The 28,000-nt window shown below is 43.2% G+C and overlaps 4 protein-coding genes, 2 long non-coding RNA genes and 1 other non-coding gene across 7 annotated transcripts; 3 read left to right on the top strand and 4 right to left on the bottom strand.

Annotated features, from left to right (window-relative positions):
- Positions 1-2,327, bottom strand: LOC135345601 (uncharacterized). The gene is made up of 3 exons (XR_010397770.1): positions 2,265-2,327; positions 156-2,124; positions 1-108 (listed from the first exon to the last, which is right to left on the bottom strand). It is a non-coding gene; the product is annotated as an uncharacterized LOC135345601 (long non-coding RNA).
- A 157-nt stretch (positions 2,328-2,484) lies between these two features.
- LOC135345574 (arginine-hydroxylase NDUFAF5, mitochondrial-like) lies at positions 2,485-4,967 on the top strand. Its single transcript, XM_064542993.1, has 7 exons — positions 2,485-2,901; positions 3,123-3,275; positions 3,430-3,539; positions 3,808-3,958; positions 4,074-4,160; positions 4,333-4,563; positions 4,776-4,967. The coding sequence occupies exons 1-7, from the start codon at positions 2,557-2,559 to the stop codon at positions 4,845-4,847; spliced, it is 1,149 nt and encodes a 382-aa protein (XP_064399063.1). The 5' UTR covers positions 2,485-2,556; the 3' UTR covers positions 4,848-4,967.
- A 23-nt stretch (positions 4,968-4,990) lies between these two features.
- LOC135345541 (solute carrier family 12 member 4-like) lies at positions 4,991-15,340 on the bottom strand. Its single transcript, XM_064542955.1, has 24 exons — positions 15,129-15,340; positions 14,791-14,933; positions 14,259-14,360; positions 13,927-14,070; positions 13,628-13,682; positions 13,297-13,427; positions 12,719-12,850; positions 12,487-12,578; positions 11,949-12,114; positions 11,130-11,334; positions 10,832-10,963; positions 10,584-10,682; positions 10,323-10,380; positions 9,664-9,851; positions 9,326-9,428; positions 8,677-8,895; positions 8,180-8,373; positions 7,699-7,867; positions 7,283-7,380; positions 6,962-7,168; positions 6,736-6,827; positions 5,913-6,628; positions 5,463-5,596; positions 4,991-5,221 (listed from the first exon to the last, which is right to left on the bottom strand). The coding sequence occupies exons 1-24, from the start codon at positions 15,199-15,201 to the stop codon at positions 5,130-5,132; spliced, it is 3,744 nt and encodes a 1,247-aa protein (XP_064399025.1). The 5' UTR covers positions 15,202-15,340; the 3' UTR covers positions 4,991-5,129.
- Positions 11,416-11,578, bottom strand: LOC135345864 (U1 spliceosomal RNA). The gene has a single exon (XR_010397907.1). It is a non-coding gene; the product is annotated as a U1 spliceosomal RNA (small nuclear RNA).
- A 66-nt stretch (positions 15,341-15,406) lies between the features above and the next one.
- LOC135345600 (uncharacterized) lies at positions 15,407-18,652 on the top strand. Its single transcript, XR_010397769.1, has 3 exons — positions 15,407-15,474; positions 16,744-17,063; positions 18,068-18,652. It is a non-coding gene; the product is annotated as an uncharacterized LOC135345600 (long non-coding RNA).
- Positions 18,653-18,993: 341 nt separating this feature from the next.
- LOC135345565 (septin-7-like) lies at positions 18,994-26,180 on the bottom strand. Its single transcript, XM_064542983.1, has 13 exons — positions 25,736-26,180; positions 25,301-25,400; positions 24,667-24,779; positions 24,128-24,228; positions 23,707-23,841; positions 23,146-23,191; positions 22,816-22,887; positions 21,465-21,560; positions 21,028-21,176; positions 20,668-20,787; positions 20,406-20,541; positions 19,548-19,693; positions 18,994-19,358 (listed from the first exon to the last, which is right to left on the bottom strand). Exons 1-13 carry the CDS (start codon positions 25,805-25,807, stop codon positions 19,319-19,321), a joined length of 1,326 nt encoding a protein of 441 aa, XP_064399053.1. The 5' UTR covers positions 25,808-26,180; the 3' UTR covers positions 18,994-19,318.
- A 157-nt stretch (positions 26,181-26,337) lies between these two features.
- Positions 26,338-28,000, top strand: LOC135345589 (DNA replication complex GINS protein PSF2-like). The gene is made up of 5 exons (XM_064543007.1): positions 26,338-26,693; positions 26,742-26,856; positions 27,012-27,111; positions 27,187-27,313; positions 27,707-28,000. The coding sequence occupies exons 1-5, from the start codon at positions 26,604-26,606 to the stop codon at positions 27,851-27,853; spliced, it is 579 nt and encodes a 192-aa protein (XP_064399077.1). The 5' UTR covers positions 26,338-26,603; the 3' UTR covers positions 27,854-28,000.

Below are 28,000 nucleotides of genomic sequence, written 5' to 3'. Positions count from 1 at the left end.
TCAAAATTACAGTCATGATTTTAATATTAAAGTATAATTATACATACAAAAAATTACACACAAAATGCTGAGTCATGATGATGGTCTTGAAGAACAAAGTCTTAACTCCTGCAGAAAGAAAATATTAATATACGGAAAAACAATTTTATTCTTACCAATCGTGTGTTCCACTATCAATTAACTGTCAGCAGTGTCAGAGCAAATCCATTATAAGAGATGGCCATCAGTTGAGGAGAGCATCACCTGTGGATTAGTGTGTGCTGTGTGTGACGCTTTCCAAGCCACCCAGGAGGTACGTCACAGAGCTCGTTTATTTATAGTAGAGTGTCGGTAAGAGAACGGCAGGTATTCAGTTTGCAAACATGCACAAAGGGGCCAACCACACTAGAACACATGCAACTAGCTATAATAAAAACTGAACACCTGCCGAGACGCCTGCCCATACCACTATTGCAGCTAGCTCAGCTAGCTAGCTAGCTAGTTGTGATTCACGTGAAAAGGCGTGTATTACCACTAATGCCACTATCACTAATGCCTCTACCACTAATGCTGTCCTACCACTAATGCTGTCTTAATATTTATTTAAAGTGCTAGCTAGATTAGTTTGTTTCACGTGAAAAAGCCATGTATGAAACTAAAATTGTGTTTAAAATTTGTTATAGAGTTTAGGTCTACATTAGAGTGGCGTCTTTATTATACTTTTTACAGTAACAATTTTAATAATAATTATTAATGACAAACACACACACAAGAGGCCACCAATTTGAAACCACGCACACGCACGCAACGAGAGGTCACACTCACACACATGTCACACGACAACAATTGAAAGATACACACACACAAGAGGCCACCAATTTGAAACCACGCACACGCACGCAACGAGAGGTCACACTCATGATCACACACATGTCACACGACAACAATTGAAAGATACACACACACACAGGCGACCACCAATTTGAAACCACACACACACAACAAGAGGTCACACTCACACACATGTCACACGACAACAATTGAAAGATACACACACACACACACAGGCGACCACCAATTTGAAACCACACACACACAACAAGAGGTCACACACACACACACACATGTCACACGACAACAATTGAAAGATACACACACACACAGGCGACCACCAATTTGAAACCACACACACACAACAAGAGGTCACACACACACACGTCACACACAACAACAATTTGAAAGTCACACAAGAGACCACCAATTTAAACCCACACGCACGCAACAAGAGGTCACACACACACACATGTCACACACAACAAAATTGAAAGATACACACGTACACACAGGAGGCCACCAATTTGAACCCACACACACGCAACAAACGTTCACCAATTTAGTTACACGCACACACCGCACGCGCACACACACACACACACACACACAGGCGCTAACAGGCGCACACACACGTACATATTTATACCATAAACTGCAAAAAGTATTTTCGTTAGAGCAGAATTATGTTAACTTTAAATAGAGTTTGTTTAAAGTTTGGGCGCTAAGATTAGAGTGGCGCTTTTAACTTACAACTTACTCCAGAGTCAGTAGAGCCACAGCCACAATCTGTAATCTGCATAAATTAGATGGATTAACAATTACAAAATGTCACACAATACAACAACCACTCCTCCAGACACAGCAGCAAGCAGGAACAAGCAGGAACAAGCAGGAACAATGTTGTTCTGTAAAAAAGAATGACATGATTAACCATTACAAAACACTTTAGGCTAGGGAGAAATGACAAAGACAAGTTGGTACATGTGCAAGAAACAGTGTGTGGCAAAAAAACCACACAACAAGTGTGGCAAAAAAAACCACACAACAAGTGTGGTAAAAAACCACACATAAGTGTGGCAAAAAACCACACAACACCTGAAGAACAAACCAACAGCACGAAGACAAAACAAACAACCAACAAAAACAAACAAACAACTCGACAAATCGACCGTTACCGAAAACCCTATACGCGCAAACGCAAGTAAACCAGCTTACAAATAGACATGAACAATACAATAAACTAAACACCAAGCACTTAACTTTGTCAGATGTCACCAGCTGGAGAGCCCACCATCGGAGTCTAGTCAGCCCCTGCAGGAGGAGTACAGTACAAGACAACGTTAGCAACAACTGTGACACATGTAGCCAGCAATAACGTCAAGGGGCAGAATTCTTAGAAGATAACGTAGCTAGCTAAGTAGCTAGGGACAGCATGCAGGATCAGCACTCACTCTTGAAGGTCGGTTGAAGAATGAGGATTAACTGATAAATTTCCATCTTTTATAGGAAACGAGATACAAAAAGAGCGGGGTTTTATTTTACTGCACATGCGCAGAGAATGTTGTCATACTGTAATGTGTATCATTGTAAAGCGACCCCTACCATATGTATTTCATACATATGGTAGAGGTCGCTTACAAATGAAATAAATTTACTGTGCTCAATAAAAGTTTGTTTTTGACGATCTTTACCACACAGTATCTGACAGCAGTGAAGGGGTGCAGGTTTCCTCTCTGGCCGGCCATGAGCTGCAACAAGTTGTGTGTGCAGGCCATGAGCAATACCTGCATCACTACTAGAGCCTTGAGAGAACAGATACACACCAGACACTCACACTGTCTGAGAAGACACTGCCGTCTCATCCCCAGGCAACAGAGTGGTGGTCTGTCGAAGAATACAAGTTGCAGAATTTTTCTTGAAGACACAAACAGATCGTGTGCTACCGTGAGGCGATGGATGAGCTCCAGCCCTTTGCCGAGGCAAGGAGGTGGTGTGGTTAATATCTTCGACAGGCAGGCAAAAAGGAAACAAAAGAATCGAGCGGCACTAGCGGAGGACGCGGCCACTTACGATTATCTCAGAGATGAAGTGAGTTCTATGCCCAAGCGCAAAATCCTATTATACAATCCTGCGCTATATGTAATTATGCAATAATTTTAGAATTAATGAATTATTAGAATTAATTGTTAACATTATATCTGACATGTACTGTGCTCTTGTATTATAATCTTCTGACTGGTATCTAGAAATATTTCTGATTGTATAAATTGTACAGAAGAAGAAATCCACTTCCCCACTCTTTATTTCAGGTTGCTTCCCATGTAGTGGATCGTGTGGCGGACGTGACTCGTTACTTCTCTGCAGCGTTGGACGTAGGTTGTGGGCGTGGTCATGTTGCCAAGGTGATGTCAGGTGATCTCATCGGCTCTCTGTACCAGTGTGACATGGCTGAACAAGCACTGGTGGGTATAATATCATGTAGTGTGACACTGAAACGCATAATATTTTGACTGTTGGTATCATCAGGTGTAGGTGTTCTTTCAGAGCGCTCCCAAAATTTGTATCAGGAATCATATCACCCCCCCACACACCACACACACACCCACACATACACAGCTCACAAGCTCGTCAGTGCCTGGTGACGTACCTACACACAGACTAGTGGCAGATGAAGAATTCCTACCATTCTCAAACAACACCTTTGACCTTGCCGTCAGTAGCTTAAGGTAAGTGGTCGTATGAAGTTGCATGCATTTAGTAGCTCCTTTGGTAGGCTGCAATAATTTATGGTGTGCTCAGATTGTGTTATAAGTGGGTGATTTTTCAGAATCAGTCAGAGCTAACTTCAGAGGCCATAACTTGTGTGTTGGGAACGTCCAATTTCAAAGCTAAAAGTTGCTGCATGTTTAATAGTGCTACAATATACCATATTCTAGTCACATGTATTGATATAACCAGGCTGCCCCCTCCCCCCCCCCCCCCCCACACACACAGTCTACACTGGGTCAATGATCTCCCCAAGGCACTGTCTGAGGTAGCCAGAGTGTTGAAGCCCGACTCTCCTTTGGTGGGGGCCATGTTTGCCGGGGACACTTTGTTTGAACTGCGGAGTGCTCTACAACTGACAGAACTCGAGAGAGAAGGAGTGAGTGGGCGGGGGCTGACATCCTGAAGATGTTATCCCACGAGTGGAAACTACACCACCATGCATATACATTTTTTGATGTGCATTATCTTATTTGTTTCTCCCTGTCATGCAGGGGTTTGCTCCACACATCTCTCCGTTTGTACAGCTGCAAGACCTGGGGGGTCTACTCAATGCTGCGGGCTACTCTCTCACCACCATTGTGCGTTGTGTTGCTCGAGCTTATGGCTGTTTAAAGAGTTGCCTTTCAGTTTAGCTATCAGAATCAATTGAAATCAGTCAATTGAAAAGCTTTCTCTATATATATTGCTCCACACCACCACCACCCCCACACACCCACACACACACCCACACATCACACACACCACACACAGGACGTTGACGAGGTCCAGGTGAACTACCCCACCATGTTTGAGCTAATGGCTGACCTGCGTGGGATGGGGGAGAGCAACTGTGCATGGAATCGTCCGTCCTTTATCAAACGCTCTACTCTCAATGCAGCAGCTGCCCTGTACCAGGAGATGTACAGGAGGGAAGGGGAGGAAGGTGTCCCGGCAACATTCCAGATACTCTATTTCATTGGCTGGAAACCTCACGTGTCACAGGTATGGGGGTGTCATAAAATAAGCAATAAACTGTTTTTAATGAACGTCTTCGATCAAATGTAGCTAGGACCTGCTATAATTATATATAGCTGTGCACTTCCACACAGTTATGCAATACTGGCTCCAAATGTTTGTCATGGAATTGATGTTTTCCACTGTATTAAATGACTGCCCCTCCCCCTCCCTCCCTCCGATCCCTCCCCCCTGTGTAGGCCCAGCCAGTGAAGAGAGGCTCAGCTACTGCATCTCTCAAGGATCTCAGTTCAACTAACACCACCACCTAACAACCAAGTCACAAACACTGTATAATCATAGTCTAGATAAGATCAGGACCACTCATTGTAATTGTACGTATGATAATTATTTTCTTGAGCAGATTCCATAATAATTGTAATATTAATTAATAGTATTAACATTTTTGACAGGATTGTGAAATATAACAAGGATTCTTGTTTCTATAATTTCAATAAATTATAATAAGGATCAGTAAGTGGTCTCAATAAAATAATTATTATAATCGTCTGGTGCTATAACAATAATTATAGTTTGTGAATATCCCTCCACTACTACGAGTAGATGGTGATGACCTCACGCCCACCCCCTCTCACCATGAGCACTCGCTCCAGTCCCTCCGTCAGTACATCAAGGAACTCCATATCTGGGCGGGGCTAGTCAAGGAGACAACACACAAGTATAAGTATAGGTGCATCAGTCTTAGCTACATTGTACATAACATTGCTCAATTGAAAGCCTCTAATTATAAGGAACTACGTCATGGTAATATTTGAATAACACTCCAAAACTTTTTTACCTGTATCTCATTACTATATAAAGTGAGAAATCGCCCACCATAATACAGAGCCTATAATTACCCCATACACGTAATATTGAGGGGATACAGTTTTCCTCATCCCCCTGAGCTTTAGGGGGGGCGGGGAGGTTGACGATCACAAGGGAGGCATCATGTGACCTTTGAACTATCAGCTCGTTCAGCTTCACAGACGTATTCATACGGCGCACGTTGTCTTCTTGTCTGCAGAGGAACAAACAGTTGCAAATTAATAATAAATAAATCAATAATTATATTACAAATCACACGTACACATACATGCATACATTATAAGCAATTTGTATTGTACGTAAAACACAGGTATTATTATAAAAAAAAAATTTATGAAAATATGCTTTGTACAGGCTAATGACTACCCTGATAATCAGGCATCAGTAGCTTTACTAGCTTTTGTTGCTTTTTAGCATTGTTCACGTATATATTTTCTCACAAATACAAGACTAGTATAGATTGTCAGCTGTGCATGTACAGTAAGAATGATGACAGTGTGTGTACTCACGGTTGGTTGAGCAGGTCCTCTGCAGAAGATCCAACCAGAGGAACCTCCCCCTCATCTTCCATAGCCTTGGCACCAAACATCTCATCATACTTCTGTATACCAGCAGAGTTAGTGGGCAGTGTAGATGCGGAGACGCTGGACTTGGTCTCCAGGAGTGGTGTGTGAACTGACTTATCCGAGTCTGAGTCTGAGTCCGAGTCTGATAGGCTGTCTTTATGTTCTTTCTTTGTTACCTCAGACAACGGAGATGGGTGAATATCGACAGCAAATTGAACAGTTGATAATTTCTCGCCCTGGGGTGGTGTGGTTACCCCCTGTGGTGATAGTGTTACCCCCAGTGGTGATGTGGTTACCCCCTGGGCAGCACCGTAGGGGAGCGGACTGCCACGGTCAACAAGTGTACTGTCATCATCAACACTGGTCCCAATCAAACGCGGTTCTATTGATAAATCACCGATCGAAACTTGGTCGATTTTAGTCTCTTCTTGAACGGGTGGCGAGGAGGAATGATAGAGCTGTGGTACTGACATGGTTATGTCTTTACATGGTGACATAGTATCCATGGAGATTGCTTTACGAGAGAATGAACGGGCCAGTAAGTGTTGAACGTCTCCTTTCTTTTGTCGATTAGTGAGTCTCATTTGCTTGAGCATATCGTTCCTCTGCTCCATGATGAGTGTCCGCTCGTACGTGTAGGCAGAGATGTCGTTGTTTGGCTGCGAGGGAAAAGGAGTTTATATAAGTAGTTACAATGCTGTCACGTACAATGAAATTACTCGAGCTTAAAAAGTACATGAGAGTCTAAAATACATACTGCACCCACCATTTCAATGACGTCCACAGACGCGGATATTCTGAGTTGGTAGAGAAAGGCGGCCAGATCCTTCTTCATCTGAATACTGTTGTCCTCCATTTCTAAACACTAGTCAAGGAAGAAACCACACACTCTCTAATCTACCAAGCCCCCCTCACACACCACACACACACACACCCACACACCCATCCCCCCCACACACACACCCACACCACACACACACAGATAAGGATACGTGCCACAGTGAATATGCGCAGCTTGCAGTGTCTCCAGACTTTGTGTTGGAGCAGCAGGAACGGCAGTAACATGAGCAACCCTCCGTCATGTACCACCCACCATATATCAATGGAGCCTTTCATCTGGTCTACATTGCTAGGAAACCAGTTGATGCCCTTAGGCACTAGAATGGCAAGCTCCTTAGTGGAAGCCACTCGAACAGCATCTACAGAGGAGGGGGATTAACACATGCCAATGTGATTATTAGTTCAATATTTCCGTGTACACTAGTCCTCCTACACCCACACACATGCCCACACCCACACACACTGGGACACACCAATGAAGACTCCCCAGGTGGTCTTCTTCCTCCAGGAGTCAGGCCAGCACACCACCACTGTGTTGTGCTTCATACCACCGAGACCAGCAAACTGAATACTGCAGAACACAACAATATCAATCAGTCCGCAATACTCTTTCTGCAGTCACATGTCATGAGGCTGTACTAATGTAGAAAGCTAGAATTATGATTGGGATCGTTGCTTCTTTGCTTTCTTTGGGTGGACAACTACAGCTAACAGTCTTCATTTCTATTTTAAAATTGGAGACCAAAACACAATTGCACAGACACTACGACAAAATCAATGAATTTTGGAGATACTAAGAAGAAGGCCAAATAGTACATGATTGTAATCCTAGGATAAGCTCAAGCTACAATATAACGGTCATAATGAAAGTGAAAGTGAATCCTCTTACGCATGAGAGATGCCCTCCTTGACATCAGAGGCGGCCATTACACTACAGAAACCTTCTATCTTGTTGTTCTTAGTGAATGTCTTTAGACTCTGTTTAGCGGCAATGGTCTCTGCCACAACGTCAGTGTACTTGCCCGTGATGACAGAGCAGATCATCATCAGTCCTTTACCTGTGTGTGGTGTGTGTGTGTATGGTGTGTGTGGTGTGTGTGGGTGTGTGTGTGGTGTGTGTGTGGGGGGGGGGGGTAAACTATAAACTACAGACACTACACAAACCAAGCTTGAGCAATAAATAGAACATTGTACATAGTAAACCACAATGATGTAGGTCTACCAACATACCAAAGTGAATGCAGTAAGTACAATACAACTGTAGCTAAGAACAGAAAGTAAGGAGTATCAGATATGGTACACATGGTTTTGTACTGAAAACTGCCCCTTAAAGACCAACTCTGAGAGCCCCTCTACACATGTGTACTCACCTTCCTTGAGCTGACTGGCAAAGCTGAGCACTTTAGGACTGGCAGGAATGAGGTTCTGGTCTAGCTTACAGAGTAGCAGTATCTGTGGTCGCCAGTTCTTAGTGTGCAGTGGACCCTCCTCCAGTCGCAGTAGTGAGTAGAGGGCAGCCTGGAGACTAAGTCCAGTCACTCCATCTCCCCATTCCTTCTCCGCTCTGTGGGAGGGGTGGAGGTGGGGGGTAGTGAACAATTTAGGGTCTGGGGGGCATGTCACAACCCCCCCTTGTTTTTTAATTGAATTTTCAGGCACTACTTAGACTGACAAATTGTAATAGTTACGGACACGAGTGCATGCACTCGTGTTATGGAGAATAGCTATTAAAATCTAATCAGACAATCTAAACTAGAGTCATGGGTAATCAAATGTGTGATACAACTACTAAAAGCTACATAACTGTTATGGATACAGCCACTCAAACATGGGCTATAGTGAAACACATGATTGGTCTCACACTTACCCTCTGTACTCAATGTACTTGTAAATGATGAATGCTAACAGCATAGCCACGATGGCATAGTACCACCTCACAAGGAACATGAGAATCAAGCACAGGAGAGCACCGATCAGGGACGTGCTCCAATGGTAGAACCGGAACCGTGGACGCCAACTCGGAGATTTCAGAATGGACTGAAGTGTGCACGCAAAGTTGACAAACATGTAGCAGATCAGGAAGAACCTGTATAACATACCCAGTGTTAAATAGAACATATTTGAACGGCCATAACTTTAGTTCCGTTGGTCCAAAAACGTTAAATTTATGATTTTGTGAAAGCTTACAACGAGCTCGTTAAGTTAAAATCATAAAATCAAATGTCTAATTTTGGCTTGTTTTTCAAAATACCATGGGCTATATGGTATTTTCCTGAAAATATGAAATTAGGGTCCGCTTCAAATTTGAGAATTGAGCAGACTATCTGAACGGGCTACTTCTAAGCTTTCAAAAAAGCATAAAATCGTTGAGTTGGGATCACCAGAACTCTAGTTACAGAGCCACTCTAGTATATACGCATGTAATTCCGAGAGCTACAATTAGTTGACAATCTGAACACAAACTACAAAATGGCTGAAAATTGGTATTTTCTATCTGAGTGAGTGAACATGCTTACATGGTTAGGATGGGAGCCACTGCATCCAGTGAAGCTATCAACACTCCCACCTCTGCCAACAAGACAGTCAACAACAGAGCAAAGCTAGGCTCACCATTCAGACCTGTGTGTGTGTGTGTGTGTGTGTGTGTGTGTGTGTGTGTGTGTGTGTGTGTGTGTGTGTGTGTGTGTGTGTGTGTGTGTGTGTGTGTGTGTGGGGGGGGGGGTCAACACTAATATAATACTATGCAATACGTACATGTGGTGCCTATAATTTCAGACGAACAGCTCGAAATACGAAAAAAACGTAATAATTAAATTACCTAACGGCTATATGAATTAAGTGTACACTAACTAACCTGTTCTCTTGAAGAAGCTGAGGAATGAGATGATGTTGTCATTAGCGATGGCTTGAAGGAGGCGTGGTGCGCCAGTGAGGGATTGCAGGGCAGCCCCGATGGTCGAAAGAAGAGCTCCAATCAGGATTATCCATATAGTGGGGAAGGCTAGCAAGGCCACAGTGAGACCACCAGAGGCAGTACCAAACCTGAGGGGGGTGGGGGGGGGGGGGGGAAGAAGAGACCATGCAACGGTAAATATTGTGGATACACCAAAGTACTAGAGTTGAGTTGAGTTGGCTCTGATTCATGCTTTTCTGAGGGAGTTTGTAGTTGAACATCTTTCAACAGCCATAACTTGAGTACCGTTGATCCAATGTCAAAATTTCTGAAAGCTTATAAAGAGACCTTTCAAATGATATGTTTAAATTCAAAATTTCGTTGGGGCCATAATTTGTCATTTTTCAGCATCAGACCATGGGCTATAATCTATGGTACGGTCAAATTGGCAAATAATTTCATCTCTCAAATATGAACTTTGATGATGCCATTTGAAAGGCCTCTCTCTAAGCTTTCAAAAAATCATAAAATTAACGTTATTGGATCAACGGAACTAAAGTTACAGCCGTTCAAAGATGCTCTATTCAACGCTGGTGTATAACATGTAGTTGCAAACTCACTGATCAACAAGCATGGCTCTTCTGATGGTACCTCCAAAGAACAGCACACAAGTGAGGTCTGCAAGCTTCAGTCAAGGAACCACACACCAGCACAATACATGCATAGTCATAATCATCATTTTCAGAGAAGTTTTTACCATGTTGTTAAAACTATAATAAGTCTAAGAGCTGTTTTAGGGATACTTTTTGGGTAATTAGACCATCTAAACTAAGCAAGCAAATTCCTTCATTTACAGTGTGTGCATGTGCAGGGGAGGATACATATGAGGGTGGTGGTGAGGATGGCTGCAATGGTTCCTATGGGGATGGACTTCTGGGCATCCTTCAAGTCTCCAGAGCGATTAGAGCCAGCCATTATCCCTACACAGGAGCATGGTGGCCAAGGCAACAATTACAATCAATACTTGCACTTAAAAAGCCGGGCCACACAAAACAAAGTATTTCTACGATATATATATAAATGCTTAGAGCCAGCATTAAGGATACAGCATTAATGTAAATGTGAGTACCAGTAACAGAAGGGAAGAATATTCCGATGAGTACGAGGAAGTCTGAAGCTGCTATTGCTGTTAGTTGCGGGGACACTCCCATCACTCCAGGCTGTGACTCACCGACCTCCAGGAATCCAATCGGAGTGTTCTCTGTGAGAGGGGGTGTGGTCAGTAAGGGGAGGGGTGTACTGTATATAGACACTTCCTTACTAGGCGAAACAACCCCTAGTACACATGTGTAGTGAGTAACAGTTTTAGCACATTTACAAGAAAAAGCCATTGCATTTGCCCGCCCACACACACACACTCCACACACCAACGATTGTGATAGTCCGTGTGATGCCAGGAATGCCGACGATGCAGGTAGGGATGACAGAGGTCCAGTTACCCACCAGTGGACTAACAGCATCACAAGTTCGTGTGTCATTAGTCACTTGACGGTCAGGAAAGAAGGGCTTGAAGTTGTAATATCTACTCCCATTGAACGATGTCTTGAGGTCAGGGTTGTGCTTAGAACACACCTGCAGTGTGTGTCATGATGGTGTGGGGGAGAGACTAGCAACGCAAGACATAAAGATTTTTTTGTTTGTTATTGATTGTGGAAGGGGGATGCGCGAACGCAGTCCCCCACTACCAAAAATTGCGCACCCGAGTTTCCCACGTTTGGGGAAATCGCAAGCTTCAACTTGGCGAAGTGCAATGCACAAGTCTCCACCTGAGGGAACTGCCTTCTTGATCACAGTATCCCCTGTGCCAGGTAAGTTAACTATCAGCTGTCCCAGAGCTGCTTTTATAGTAGTACATGGTGGTCACTTTTTGTGGCGAGGCAGAGGTATGTAACAATGTGACGATATTCATTGATAATCATACAAGTGTTAAAAGACAACAATGTACGATAAAAGGTAACGACTGTGTGTGTGTGTACAGTAAGTAAAGTAAGTCGCATTGCAACCGCTGAGCAGTTACAGCAATAGCCAGACACACACACACACACACACACACACACACACACACACCCACACACACACACACACACACACAGTCAGCTTTACCGTATTCCTCGTGTGGCTACGCCTCGAGGCATAATTGTACATGCAGATCTATTTAATAGTGTGATGACTGCTAGCAGACTCACAGATAAGGGGTTAAAGGTCAAGTTTTCGAGTGCACAGTCTGGGAACACTCCCATAGTGGTGAAGTTGTTAGCTAGATCCTCCAGATAATCACGACTTTCCTGACTGCAGTCAAACTGACCTAGAGAGCTGTCAGCTTGTAACCCCACCCCGTCCAGCTCGCATAGCCTGAGGGGGGGGGGGGGGGTTAGGAGAGGTTGGAGTGAGATGAGTGTAATAAAAGCAAGACCAATATTAAAACTTCATACTGTATTACTAGAATGTTTTGGGAGCATCAAACATATGCAACTTTGCGAGCGTTGATCACTTCCCAGAAAATTGCAAAACCTAAACTAGTACCAGTAATGACACACGATCCTTGCCAGAACGCAATAGTTAGATCACAAAGGGTAAAGGTGATTTGGCTCATTTGCAAAGGTTTATCACCAGCAAAATATTCTAGTAATACGGTAATACAATACTGCCTGTACCAGTAGACACATGCATACACTTATAAGTGCAGTGTGCAGTGTATCAGGAAGTGTATTAACAGGGACTAACATGACTCTTGGTCTTGGGTCTAAAGCCCCAGCATAGATGGAGACCACGGCCAAGAGCACAGCTGCCAAGCAAAAAGTGGCAAACCAGTTTACCTGCGGATGAGGAAATGTACAGAGGATGTCGGACAGTATTCATTACTGGAACTACATGTATAGATTGTTGGCACAACACGCACACACACACACACACACAGCCGATGAAACTATTGTTCTATGATTATAATTATACTCACGATTTTGACCCCCACAAAGACGATGATACTGAGCAGTATCAGGAGAATGGTTCCATAGATACGAACGTTGTTGCTACGCACTGCATCATCAGTGATATCACCAAGCAGTGCTGCCTGAGGCACTATGTACGTCTGCAGGGAGATTAGTGTGTGTGTGTGTGGGGGTGTATGTGTGGGCGGGTGTAGGGGGGCGGGGTACACTTACTACACTATACTATACACAGAGCAGCTCTATTAAGCAACATCAATCAAACAGTCTTATACACAACAATAACGATGGCGTACGTATGAGACAATAACTTAAACAGAACGCAATGCTCAGACAGGGATCATCCAGCTATACTGTCCCTACAAAGCATGTACAAATAAATTAACACAGAGCTTGGCATCATTTATAGTACACTGAGCACAGCTACAAGTACACACTGACCACTAACAACTGAGCACAGCTACAAGTACACACTGACCACTAACAACTGAGCACAGCTACAAGTACACACTGACCACTAACAACTGAGCACAGCTACAAGTACACACTGACCACTAACAACTGAGCACAGCTACAAGTACACACTGACCACTAACAACTCGATGGCTCCAACAACGTAGAGGGAGACAGCAAAGGTTGTGGCCAGATAGAAGAGTATCCCTACGGCTCCTCCGAACTCTGGACCCAGGTTACGGGACAACATGAAGTACACACCGCCACCTGTGCAGTGGACACACACACATCATAGTGTTATCTGTAGGGACTCACAACTACACTGGTTGGGGTTTCTTGCAGGTAACTAGTAACTTCCTCTAGTTTACCAGGCTATAAAAGGCAATTGTGCGTTTGAATTGAAATGGAGGATTAAAATTAGCCACCCCATACCCCGCCCACACATAATTATAAGGGTACTAACATACCTGGGACGTGTCCGTTGGTTGCTATGGCACTGAGGGAGATAGCAGTGAGAAAAGTCTGTAGAGATAGAGAGAACAACACAACAGACTCATATGACTTGCATCTCCCAACAACACAAGAGGACTGTTGGTGATCTAATCACACTAAAAGCTTCCATGTTGTGTGGCCAAGTATAACATCACTATACCTTAATTAGATTTAATATTAACTCCCGAAATGTAGAAACTTATATCTTAAAAGTTTTAAAATGAGGTGGCCCCAGTTTGTGTATGTGTAAGCATAACTAGTCAGTGTTACTCACAGCAAGGCAACAAAGAAAGACAATTAACAACGCCATCCCGACACCAGCGATGCCCACAATCCAGGGGAGCCTGAGGAAGAGTATGACCCCGAGGATATTCTGTATGGTAGGCAGGTAGACCCCCACAATGGTGCCCAGGTTAGCCTGTGGTGTGGGTGTGGGTGGAGGGTGTGGGTGTGTGTGGAGGGTGTGTGTGTGTGGAGGTGTGTGTGTGTGGAGTGTGTGTGTGAGAGAGGTGTTAACAACAACAGCTGAAACTGTAAGGACTGGTGTTATTCAAAGGAATATTATTGGCACACACTAACATTGCACACTGCTCTAGTTAAATATACCTTTTTCTTCTTCTTCTTTGAGTTGGAATTAGGGGCTGTTCCATCGACAGGCTTGAGTGAGTCCAGGAGCTTGCTGATCCGAGGTCTCTTATCAATGTCCTCCTGTGTAGAGAGAAGGGGAGGGGCAAGTGTGTACATGTAACATAAGGTATATACGCGAGTAGTCAATATTGACTAAGACACTGGGAACATAGTTAGCTCTGTGAATATTTCAAATGCCGTACATTTTCGCTATGGTAACCTACTAACTCACTACTGTCCTGTACTGTATCAATATTCCATACATAAAGTACTTGTGTGTACGTATCTTCAAAGCTACAAACCCTAAACAATGCGGCTACCACAATGACAATTAAGCTATAATTATACACAAGGGCAGGATTTCCAGTGGTTAGCGGCCTCTATACACCACCCCCACACACACACACCACCCCCTCACACCCCAGACACCCCACACCACCCCCTCACACACACACACCACACACCCCACACCACCCCCTGACACACACACACCACACACCCCACACCTCACCTCGTACAGAGCAAGGTTACCAGAGATGTTACTGGTGATAGTTGACTGGTTAAACTCTACATTCTCCGGCCTTTGTACTGAGAGGTACTGTTTGGACCGACCCCCCGTACCCGTACCAAGGGGGTCGTGGATAGGGGACGGCTCTGTGTGGAGGGTTTAATATTACATTAAAAAAACTGTGACCATTGTGCAGCTTTAATAATTTTAAAGAAATGTGTATTAATAACCTCAAAGCTAGCTAGGGTTATATTGAGCTTATGTACCTACTCAAAGTAAACTTTAGCTGTATATCCTCTAAGTAAAAGCTACTAGTATTATTAATTAAATCCTTGTCATACCCCTAGCTCCATTCCCAGAGGCACGGGAGGGCTCATCTTGATCCACCACTGATACTTCAAACTTAGTGCTCATGTCCTCTCTCTCCTGTCAAGCGTACGTGTATAACAAGACTGGTGCTGTAGGCTACAGGCTAAGAACGTCACTAACTTCATAAACAGGCTTTGGCTAGGCTTTGGCTTTACTTTATTGTCAAGTGGGTGTGTCAGCTCAGCACCAGACACACCCACTGTGTTGCTTACAGCTTCTTCTAAAGACGACCTTTCCCCTAAATGCCACAAAAGTGGGTGTGTCTGCTCAGCACATAAAGAAGAACCACAACAACAGATTGTATAAAGCCTTGTAAAGGTTTGTTGGCTTTACAATGTTTACTTTCTATTATCTATGTCAACAATTTTTGCAAGTTAAATCTACCTCAATTGAAGTAATGAATTTGCACATAGCATAACTTATGATTTGCTAATACATACAAAATAGTGATAATAAAACCTGTGCACAAAAATCACTTCACAGACTAGGCAAGAGTTTGATAACTACTTTCAATTATTACAATCATGATATTGATAACCAGATAACACTAGAGTAACACACGCACGTACAGAACATCTTGTTACAGCAAAACAAAAACAAACGCCACAAGAATTATGCCAAGCCATGTAGATAGCTACCTAGCTTGTAGGAGTGATTACTTGCATTGCTTGGATTTTCCTGGCGAAAATATCCGACAGAGACTCGGCCGTGAAATGGGCTTTCTCTTTGCTGGCACATTTGAATGCGTGACAAAATGGAGTTTGCGAATCTTTAGGCACCCCTATAAACACAAACAGTTTTGAGTGCTTTGGATGTGTTCCCACAAACGAAATCTTTGAGAATGAAAACTGTGAAGTCAGTTCTTCTGTCCTGTTGTCGTACACTTCCAAATCATCGGTTGTCGCTACCAGACGCACAAATCTTGGTGGCTTGCTCACAGACACTAGGCAGTTGATCGGAACACGAATATCAGGAGCTTGTTTGAGAGAGTTCTTTCTCCTGGGTTTAGTATCATTCTCTTGACTTTGAGTCCAGATAGTAGCTGCAGGGATATCAATACAACCCCTTCCCCTCACTGCCTGTCCACTCATATCAAAAGAGCCCAGATAGAAAGCTTCTGTGAGGCCCTTGCCCTGGTAACTAGGCATTTGCACAGGGGCTGGCTGGTCGTGGATGTCGAACTCTAGGACAGAGTCTTCATCCTCCCATGTTTCATAAGGCGTCTTTTTCTTCTTGAAACTGTTCCTCAGCATACTCTTGAATTTCCCGTTGCTTGACATCTTGCTTTCTTTGCGTGAACAAATCAGATCTAGTGTCTTGCTGTTTCGTGTAGCACAGTAGTAGTTAGCTCGTTCAAGCAGGTGGCCGTTTTATAGCCTGTCTATAACAATATTTATAACTTGACACTACAGTACAACATTAACTAGCTACTGAGAAAGGTGAAAATTGAATTACCACACTTGTAAGGCATCCGGTACGAGATCAATTAAAATTAATTAGATTACTGTTACTTTTTGCATTGTCAATCTACATGAGATGGTTGTGAAGTCACTGATTGTAACACACAATGCACACACACACACACAGCTGTAGGTAACTGAATGGCAGATATGGACTCACAGGACAATGGTTTTCCTCCACCAATCTTTTCTTTCCTGGAGGAAGAAGACCAACCAAAGAAACGTCTCGCTGATCCAATCACCACTCCTCGAAAGGGACCACTTGCTTTAAGCAAGTTAGTTCCACAACAAACTGTTATTCAAAGAACAAAAACGCATCATCAACCGTTTCCCAAGCAAAGGTGGCTGAATCGATTTCCTGTTCCCAACTTGCAGAGACCAATAGATGCCATAGAAAGCAGCCTGGGTGTGCTGTCATTTGCTGAGCTTAGGCAACAAGCTATTACCGTAAGTGACACATAACTATGGGATGGATGCTAGTAATGATTATTGCACAACCTCCCTGCTACATTGTACTATGTGGTGAATGTACTAATCACTATTACAAAACCTTTTCACCTCACTTATTAAGAAACTGAAATGCTACTAGCATGTACTGTAGCTAGTGGCTTATGGTTTGCATTTCAAGTGAGGTGAAAGGTTGTTTACATGCAGATACAGGTGGTCTCTGCAAGCGTGTGTATTTAACCTCCCTATGCATATTACAATAACAACACATGATGCTGGGATGCAATCTCATGAGGTGGTTCATTGAGTCCCATATACGATCTAGCAATTTTGTCACAATGTGTTGACATGAGAAGCATCAGGTATTTGGTATAGTATGTGAGTTGACCATATTCATGACCTGAAAGCTGTCCATAACTTGTTTATAGGCACAGTGACAAAAAGGATGCATCATCAATTCAATGGCATGCAGTTAGAAAATCCACTATTTTATTCATTGTTGAGTTTTACGTATCTAGAGACAAGAGATATTAATAATTTGTCATGCTGATTAACAAGAATGCAGAATCATCCTTTGGCTGCTGTCATAAATAGCATTTGTTCACACTCCATATAGTTGCTCTTGACCTGAGGCCAAAACTCTATTCAGTAGTGCTAATAGAGGCTCCGAACATGGCACACAATAGCCCACACAGCTCCCGCCCACACAGCTCCCGCCCACACAGCTGCCACCCCGAACAATATAGACTAGGTTATTGTGTGCATAATTTGTATCCTCTCTTTGAAAGTCACTAGCATATGGAGTCACAAAGACATAGTCTCAATCAGTGGTTTAAGAAAGATAGATCAGAGGTGGTTTGTTTAGAGTGGTCAAAATCGATGGCAAATACAGTACACAGACAAACAGACAGTAACCTTATTATTATTTCTACAGAAGTGTGACTGTCAAAGTCTCCACTAATGAATGAATGAATGCGTCAGTTACTTTCTACTTCCACATACAGGATTGGAGCAGTGAGCGGCATAACCCAGTCCTGCCTACATCACTGAACCCTCTAATGAAGTACAGTACTATGGGAGTCGGTCATCACGGTAACTTTGTTACAGAGAGCCACACCCACAAAACGAGTGGACCTATGGACATACTGATAACATACAGTCGGCACACCACACCCACGCACTATCTAACGCACAGCTTGACCTCATCGCTACCTCACAAGCAGTCTACATACCTACCAACCAGTCAGGCTACACAAATAAGACGCAATACACCGACTAGAACTACGCTATCTTCTCGCGATCGAATGAACACACAAGCATTGAAAAACGAGGATCGAAATTATAATATGGACATAAGCCACCCCCTTCTATCACCAAGGCAACATGATTCAGGAGTGCTGATTGGTGCCGGGATGATGAGACCGTCTATAGCCCCCCCTAGCTTACACGCAGTGGCTGTACACAAATTCAAGCCTGTCACAGCTCAGACTATTGTTAAAGGACAACGCCTGTACCCACACTCACTAAATATATAGCTAGAGTTTAATAATGATTGTCATGATCAAATTATTTTATTACGTAATCATTGAGTTACATGTACTACTGACAATGGTTTATTAGCAAGAGCTACAAAGCTTGATTGTCATGCGGTACTATTCACACGTACAGTTTAGTGAGCCTTTAGATCTTTGGAGGTCACAACAATTGTTCAGACTATGTTAGCTTGTGTGTGTGGTCTGTCGTGCGCTAGGTATGCCTACAGATATTTCCACTTGAGGCCACTGCCAAAACCAAGTAAACAAATAGTTACCATGCACTTTGTTTCAATCTGTACGAAACAAGATTAATGTCGTAACTAAACATAAAATTTAAAGCTGGTATTAAATGTAGTTAAGTATAATAATTATAGTTGTCAAGATACCCTACAAAATAAATTATTCAATATCGATGGTGTTTCTGAATACAGTTTAGGGACATGATGGGAAAGAGTACAATAAAAATAAGAGATATTCTATAGAAGGTACAACAACACAGCAGCAGCACACCACTTAGTAATGGGTGAAGAAACTAGTAAATTCACTAAAATCAGTCCTAAAATTATTTATAAATGCACTTAAAAGAAAGATGCCAAAAGAAATTAAGTAGAAGCTTGGTGTGTGTGCACACATGCCTTGCTCATTCTACACAACAGAGAAAAGCCTACAGTTAATTGAACACCATTAGTTCTATTAGTCTATACTGATTTTCTAGGGAGTTTATTTCTTCTTGTGTGTCTTTGACTTGTCTTTACCACTCCTGAGAAAGGAAAAATGAACACATTAATCACCTTGACAACCACACAACTAGAGTACACATAAATTGTAGTTCATTGATAATTTTAACCATCAACATTGTTTTTAATTGAAGGGAATTAAAAAAACATTACACTACATGTACTAAACTAATATGTTCAACCAGACAGTGAGTGATTTCTACTATACTCACTTCATAGACAGCTCCAGTTCTGCGAGGTATCTTTTGTGCTCTTCATCGAAATGGAACTTGTCATCTTCGAATTGCTTGCGTTTGTCTGCCAGTTCTTTCTGTTGTGTCTCCAAAGCACGACGCATCTGCTCCTTGCGTCGATTCAACTGTGTGTGTGTGTGTGGTGTGGGCGTATGGTGTGGGCGTGTGTGTGCAACATGTAACGAATCTCTACAACAATACATAAACACCAGTGAATGGCATCCACCGCGTGTGTGCTGCAACGATGTGTCTACAGCTGTCTATAGGAATGCTTCCTAGGAACCCCGCTGTTAGTTGCTGCCATAGCAAATCACTCACAACAACAAAATGGTATCCACGTCATCAGTATTAGAATGACATCTCTATTAGCTGGTCCCCTAGGAACCTTGCTCTATACATGTACATGCTGATAGCGATCAGTCCCACTCCCTGACAGCTGTGTTCCCATGTGAACACACACAGGAGGATATGGGTGTTAAATGGACACAGTTGGCATATGGCCATAATCAGCCCCTACTCAGCACCTACTGAATGGGACCCTCTCACCACTCACTTCACACCTACCACCACCTACACGTGGGTAACCAACCACAGTTGTCACTGATGTAGCTCACTGCAACACCTGACTGAAACAATGCCCATATATGGTGTGCTAGAGGCTTCAAAACAAAGGGTTTAAAATGGCTTCTATATCCACAAAAGCCAGCTTTCTCACGGAGCTACAGCATAACCCAAGTAAACATTGTACGCTTAGTTTATGCTAAGTACACTATCGTACTCTATACATGTGAGCTACAAACTCCTATCAATATTACTCTCTATTATAAGGATGCTTACGTCTGCCTCGATGTCCTTGAGTTTCTGCAGTTTCTCCTGGACCTTCATATCGAACACTTCCTCCATCTCACGCTCCATCTTCTTCATCTTTTGTTCGTGTTCTCTCTTCTCAATCTCAAACTGAGCCAGGGGGTCTCTGTGTGTTGCGTGTCAGGATAGAGCTTTTAAGCGCAACCACCTTTACCATCAACTACCTTTACTATACACACCCGCACAGCATATTTCAATGACTACATAATCAACAAAATGAAAATAATCGTACCTTGAGGGGGCACTGAATTTCTTGGGGTCAGGAGAGTTGACCACACCCGCTAGTTTACGACAACGGTAGTTCTCATAGTGGACCAGTGCAGTCGAGTCTTTCAGATCCTGCATGTGCGTCCTGGGGGTGTGGTGTGGGTGTGGTCAGAGGGTGTGGTTACATGTATAATTATGATACTGCATGTATACACAAAGTAGTATATAGACTGCACACTTTTCAATTAGTTTGCCAGCTCAGCAGTTCCTAGTAACAGAGTTACGTGTACTGTACATAGCCTTTTAAAAAAGCAGGGCTACTATAAAAATTATTTGTACAGTCAGCTAACCCCCCCCCCCCCCACACACACACACACACACACACCTGAGGAGCATATTTCTTAGAGTGGCAAAGTCACAGTGCTCTATATTGTCCACCTCGACCACGCCCCAGGGGTAGTTGCGTCCTCGTATCTTCTTACCACTCACTTCCAGCACAGAGTTGCTACCAACCACAGCAAATGGTATACAACCCTGCAAGCAAGCAAGCAAAGTGAGTAAAAGGTGTAGTACTGCATAGCGGGTATGTTCCGAGGGTATAAATGTTTGCCGTTTTTGCGATTTAGCATGTACCGCGAACATTTATACCCACGAATTTAATATTGCCTGCATAAGGCTGCTATTCAGCAAAAATTAAATCCGCGAAAACGTTTCTAACGCCTTTTCGTGAAAGTTTATAAATGTATACACGTACTTGTATGCACATGTACATGGCTAAGATGTAGAGGCTAGCAGTAAGATATTCTAGTAGCTCTAACTCACTCTGAGCTTCTTGTTGGCTGCAGCTTCTTCAGCATCTCCGTCAGTATCAGGGAACTCGTAGATATTGATACCACACTCCCGTATCTCCTGGAGCACCTGTGTGTGTGTGTGGGCGTGTGTGTGTGGGGGGGGGCGTGTAAGTAAAATAGCGTAAATAGCAACAGTATTGAGTGTGTGTGTGTGGGCACAGTAGCTATGTGTGTGTGTGTGTGGGCGTGTGTGGGCACAATAGCTATGTGTGTGTGTGTGTGTGTGTGGACACAGTAGCTATGTGTGTGTGTGTGGGCATGTGTGGGCACAGTAGCTATGTGTGTGTGTGTGTGTGTGGGCGTGTGTGGACACAGTAGCTATGTGTGTGTGTGTGTGGGCACAGTAGCTATGTGAGTGTGTGTGTGTGTGGGCACAGTAGCTATGTGAGTGTGTGTGTGTGTGTGTGTGTGTGGGCACAGTAGCTGTGTGTGGGCACAGTAGCTATGTGAGTGTGTGTGTGTGGGCACAGTAGCTATGTGAGTGTGTGTGTGTGGGTACAGTAGCTATGTGTGAGTGTGTGTGTGGGCGTGTGTGTGGGCACAGTAGCTATGTGAGTGTGTGTGTGTGGGCACAGTAGCTATGTGTGAGTGTGTGTGTGGGCGTGTGTGGACATAGTAGCTATGTGTGTGTGTGTGTGTGTGTGTGTGTGTGGGCACAGTAGCTATGTGAGTGTGTGTGTGTGGGCACAGTAGCTATGTGAGTGTGTGTGTGGGCACAGTAGCTATGTGTGTGTGTGTGTGTGGGCGTGTGTGTGGGCACAGTAGCTATGTTCACTCAATGTCAATATTGTGATTGTCAAGAAAGTGGACACTTATTATAGGATCAGTTAAATGAAACCCAAGATGCCTGTAATGCAATATGAAGTGTGCCACTGGGTACAAGGTTCAACACTGGGTGGTACTAATCCAGAGGAGGTACGACAGGCGCAGTGCAGCTCAAGCAATAGCCTTTGATTGAGCAATAAATATCCGCCCACGTCGTATGTTTTTGCTGAGAGTAATCAGAGGCTAATTACTTGAGTTGCACCGCCTGTTGGACCTCCTCTGGTACTAATCATGACTATCTACTGTGGCTGTAACCATAGGAACACTCTAATGACACACACACACCCTACAGGCTTCTTGGCACACACACTGAGATTACCACATGGAATTAAAATACTCCCACACACCATTCAAATGAAATTCCAAGCAACCCCAAGAATTGCAGGTAAGAAGCTGCTGTAAATCACTACACTACCAGCTAGTAACACAGAAGCCATGTATTATAAGTGTCCAAACTATACGCCGTTTCAAGACCTACTAAAATTACAGAGTCTCACAGTTTTCTTGAATCGAGCGCATTCCTCTGGAGTGAGCGTGTCTGCCTTAGCAATGACTGGAATAATGCTGACCTGCAGGAGATGGAGAGGAGAGGGATAATCACATACACTAGTTTGCTGCATAAGTTGTTTGTAGGGAAAATGTTGCTAACTAACATGTTCTTATAAGGTGGGTGAAATTACAATTAGTTTTCTCTATGTACATAAGCGACTATCTGAATACATGGAGGGGGGGTGGTGTCAGTGGGGGTGGGGGGTGGGGCCAGGTGACAACCACTATTGTTAGACTACCAGTACTTGTGGACTCAGTACTACTGATGATGAGCCTACCTTCTCATGGAGCTGCTTCATGAATTCAATATCAATCTGCTTCAACCTGGAGGAAAACAATTATAATCACAGACACACACACAGGCACACAGGCATACCCTCACACACACACACACAGGCACACAGGCACACCCTCACACATACACACACACACATACACACACAGGCATACCCTCACACATACACACACACACATACACACACAGGCACACCCTCACACATACACACACAGGCAACCTGAAAGCGAATGTCTGATAAGCAGTGTGTTACACATTAGGGACGCTCCTGGTACTAATTGTACTACATTCCCAAGGCTTGATAAATACACACACACACACACGGTTATCAAAATGCTCCCTCAACACTAATACACACACATACTGTCTGTATTTGCAACAGTGCAGAGCACAAGGAACCACTACTGTGCTGAGACAAAGACTACACGTACTTTCAACAACAGAGCTAATATGGGATTGAGCTGAATATTTTAAAAAGTTGATTCAATATGGCAGATTACAACCACCGTACTTTAACCCTAACACCACCCCCCTCTCCGCTTACCCGTGTCCAGTGGGGGCAATGAAGTAGAGACAGGCGTGAACCCTGCGGTCTGATATGAACCCTCGAGTGACCCTAGCCTCTTCATTCAGATATTCCTCGAACTTGGTCTCAATGTGCTCCACTATAGGGGACCAGCTGCAGGACATTAGGAGGGCAACACATCGTGAGAGCATGTATAAGCATTGTAAGCATTTTGTAAAATTGTTTATTTCAGATAATAACAGGGAGCGGTGAAATCACGAGTCCATTTGCTCTATTTAAGCTACTGGTGAAATGTAATATTTAAAAGCACACCACCATAATTATAGCATAATTATTATTATTATAGGATGACTCTTCACTCTTGTAACTTAATACGAGAATATTCCTGAGACCCCCCCCACACACTACACACACCACCCACACACCACACACCACCCACCAGTCAGTGTTGTCCACCACATCTCCAAACCCAGGAGTGTCCACCACTGTTAGCTCCAACTGGACACCACCCTCCTGGACAGACACTGTCGATGATCGAACCTGCAGCCACACAGATAATGAATGCACATGATGCTTGAAATGGTTATTCATGTATATACGTAGGCAGCCCTTACATGTATACCTGGCCCCTCCCACAGTACACGTGTAGTATAACTATGTAGGCAGCCCTTATACCTGGCCCCTCCCACAGTACACGTGTAGTATAACTATGTAGGCAGGCCTTATGCCTGGCCCCTCCCACAGTACACGTGTAGTATAACTATGTACACGTACACACAATGCTGCTACTGTTGCCATACAGCAAGGCTAAAAATGAAATGCTAATTTGATAAACCGAACAATATTATTGTGTATGTTTGCACGTGGCTAGACTCAACAGCACCCACACCTTAGTGACCTACACACAGTACACACAGTACACACAGTACACACAGCACACACACCCCCACCCACACACTTGTACAAACCACTACTTACATGAGTGGTCTTGGGAGGTGTTCTCTGAGCAATGTCACCATAGGTACAATCCTCGTAGATATCAGACATAAACAGTGAGTTGATTAGTGTCGATTTACCGAGTCCAGACTGACCTGTGTGTGTGTGTGGGCGTGTGTGTGTGTGTGGGCGTGTATGTGTGTGTGTGTGCTGGGGTGTGTGTGTTTGTGTAGAGAGACGGTGTTATTTCTGCTATTGCAACATTGTGTGGGAGGATGTGCTAACGAGCTCTGAGCCTCCAGCTCACTTAACTATAGACATTCTTGAGCACTTGAGGGAAGCTGCTGTACATTCCTAATGCGCGAGATAAAAACCTACCATTTGAATTATGCCCTCCATTGCACAAAACCCGCCATCAAATACACAACCCTGCTATTAGGACATCAATACACACAGTCAGCTTTACTGTATACCGTTACTTACATATAGTTACCGCTACATCATTAGCTACATCATTAGCTACATCATTAGCGTGTTGTTATATGCACACAAAGCTTCAGCAGGGCTGTCAGATTTAAGTATCTTGAGAATCGTTTAAAGTTGAAAATCAGTATAACTTTTACACTATTTGCACTATATGATCTTCAAGCTACATTTAGCCCGGGCAGCTACTTACCGACCACCATCAACGAGAACTGAAAACCTCTCTTGACTGCTTTCCTGAAGACTTGGTTGGGAAGGTTGGCAAAACCAACGAACGAATTGGAAGCTTTCTCCTATAAACAAAAAGCAACAAAATCTCAATACAATAATTATGACTTATGTCAGTGCATGCGTATACTGTTACACTACACAAGGTTGCTTATTGTTATAACTTGAGCTGACTAAATACAAGGCTTGATTGTAATATCTTGTGCCATATTATGTGTGCTAGTCCATTCTATATAACCCGCAACCAGGGTAAGTTTGAACATACAATACGTGAGCTACTCATTAATGTACTATCCACCAAGCTAAGTGTACCACCCGCCATTAGTCAATCACATTCACAGTAAGATCACTAACAGAGCTACACATGAATAACAGCAGCCAGTGCTAGTTATTGACTCACCGCTTCTGAGATTGTCCATTTTTGAAGGAAATTCATAGTGACAAAGTTTGTTGCCAGAGAGGGAGATGACATATAGAGAAGGGGAGAGATGCAGACCAGATAATCTCAGACTATGAATACACACAAACCCAGCAACTACTTATGCTGCACTATAGCGAGGCTTTCAAAACAGCCACGGCTATAAACTATAAATATTTATATTATTATCTCTGTTTGCAGATAGTGTAGCTCTGTAATAATAAAGCTGAAGCACTTGTTGAATCCACAGACTCCACCCTAAAATGAGCACTGCTTATATTTAATACTGAGGCTAGCCTTGTGTAGAAGTTGCTCAATAGCTAGCTATTCTAGATATTAACTCAAGAGTGTGTAGCAACTTGGGTGGGGTCACCACATACTTGGCATATTATTGACATTAATTATTTAGTGGAGACCATGCAAGGAGCCAGTACAGTAATGAGTAATGTACACTCTGTTCAAATGTAAACACTGAAAATGCATACTAAAAAACACAAAACTAGTCATGATAAGATAAGCTTGTTGGCTTGTGTGTAATTAGCCCTACATGGAAATGTTCAGAATGTACTACCAGAAATCCTACATCTGTTGGTTTCAACTTACTTGTGGACATGATTGGAGCTAGTTTGTTTAGACTAGACACTCTGATATTTATACTTTCACTCTGACAGCAGCCTTGGGTCCAATATACACTCTGGACACAGAACAACGCCTTTCTCTTTGCACAGTTTTTTCAGCACACCCAAAATTCCTCCGTATACCAAGGTAATTCCCCGTAAACTCTGCGTTTACGTATACTTTTTAAGTGGGCGTGGCTCCACTTAATGCAGCATGCTTGCAGAGGAGGAGAATGGATGCAAGTGAAATAGAGTTCTTAGGTGAAAACGAGACAGTTACAATCGTTCCAAACTTTTCAGAAGGGAGAATAAGTCTTATACAAGTAAGCCAGAGCTTGCAATTCATTGCAAATCCTCCATTGTGTGTGTAGGGCGATTATGGACCCTTCAATCCGTCCATGGCCACTCTAGTCCCACTCTGGTTAGCCATTAATCTCCGAAAGAGACAAAAGTGCAGGATCGAACCACCCCAGTGGCTTAACGTTGGTGGGTTTATCGCGTGCGACTGCCCCCACACACATGCCAACCCTATTGAATTCTGATATCAAGTAACCAGATTTTATCACAACATCTAATACTCTTTTGTGTGGCTGAAATTCCACCCACCACTTGAGGTATGCAAATATTGTCTTATTATTCAGCTACTCTGAGTGCAACAAAAACGGCCGAAAAAGACTCGTCAGTTTTCACCAAGATGCCATCGGAACACTATATGGAAGTGGCTTCTCTATTACTTAATAAGTTAAGGCCTTTCATATTGTTTGTTACTATGTAACTCGTATTACTATGGTAACTGATATCTCCGCCCCCCCACAGTGCGTGTGACGATGTGCCCAGTGCAGACGAGGTGCGTGCTGTGGTGAAGGATATCTGGGACCTGAGATTGGCCAAACTGCGCAAGAGTACTGACCTCATGATACGACAGCAGGAGACACATGCAAAGGTACGCTTATAAGCGTCTGGAATGGCCATACAAATTTAGTTCTGGTGACCCAATTTTTCAATAATTGTGTGGTTTTCTGAAAGCTTAAAAGAAGCTCATTTTGTGACCCATTTTCAACAAAATACCATGTATTTATATACAGTATGTAATTTCTTATATTCGGCAAATAACAATGAGTTATAACTCATGGTCATTTGCCGAATATAAAAAATTTGATCATGTCGCAAATTTGTAAATTGAACATACCATTGAGCTCTTTTTAATTAAGCGCTTTCAGAAAATCAGAAAATTATTGAAATTTACAACATGAGTTATGGCTGTTTGAAGATGCTATGCTAGCCATGCAACTACTCGATCTTGTAATGAAACCACCTCTCTCTCTCTCTTATACAGCTGGATAATCTGACTCAGATGGAGATCAATGTCGTACGTCCGTTCCTCACGCAAGCCCTTGACCACACCCACTTCCTACGCATGAACGCCACTCGGCACTCTGCGGCTGACGACACACAAACTGACTCAATAGCTACTCCATTTTAATTGCTACTTTTTTTGTGTGTTCACTTTGTATGTATCTCATCTCGATCTCCTCATGACATTGTGTTTCCCCATTGCCAACATTTATTTTATTTTTCTACTACCTAAAACTGTATACAAACACATACAATGGAACTGTTTGACTACTGC

The sequence above is a fragment of the Halichondria panicea genome, chromosome 12 (genome assembly GCF_963675165.1).
Source record: "Halichondria panicea chromosome 12, odHalPani1.1, whole genome shotgun sequence".
Taxonomy (NCBI): Eukaryota; Metazoa; Porifera; class Demospongiae; order Suberitida; family Halichondriidae; genus Halichondria; species Halichondria panicea.
This window is presented reverse-complemented; position numbering and strand designations above follow the sequence as displayed.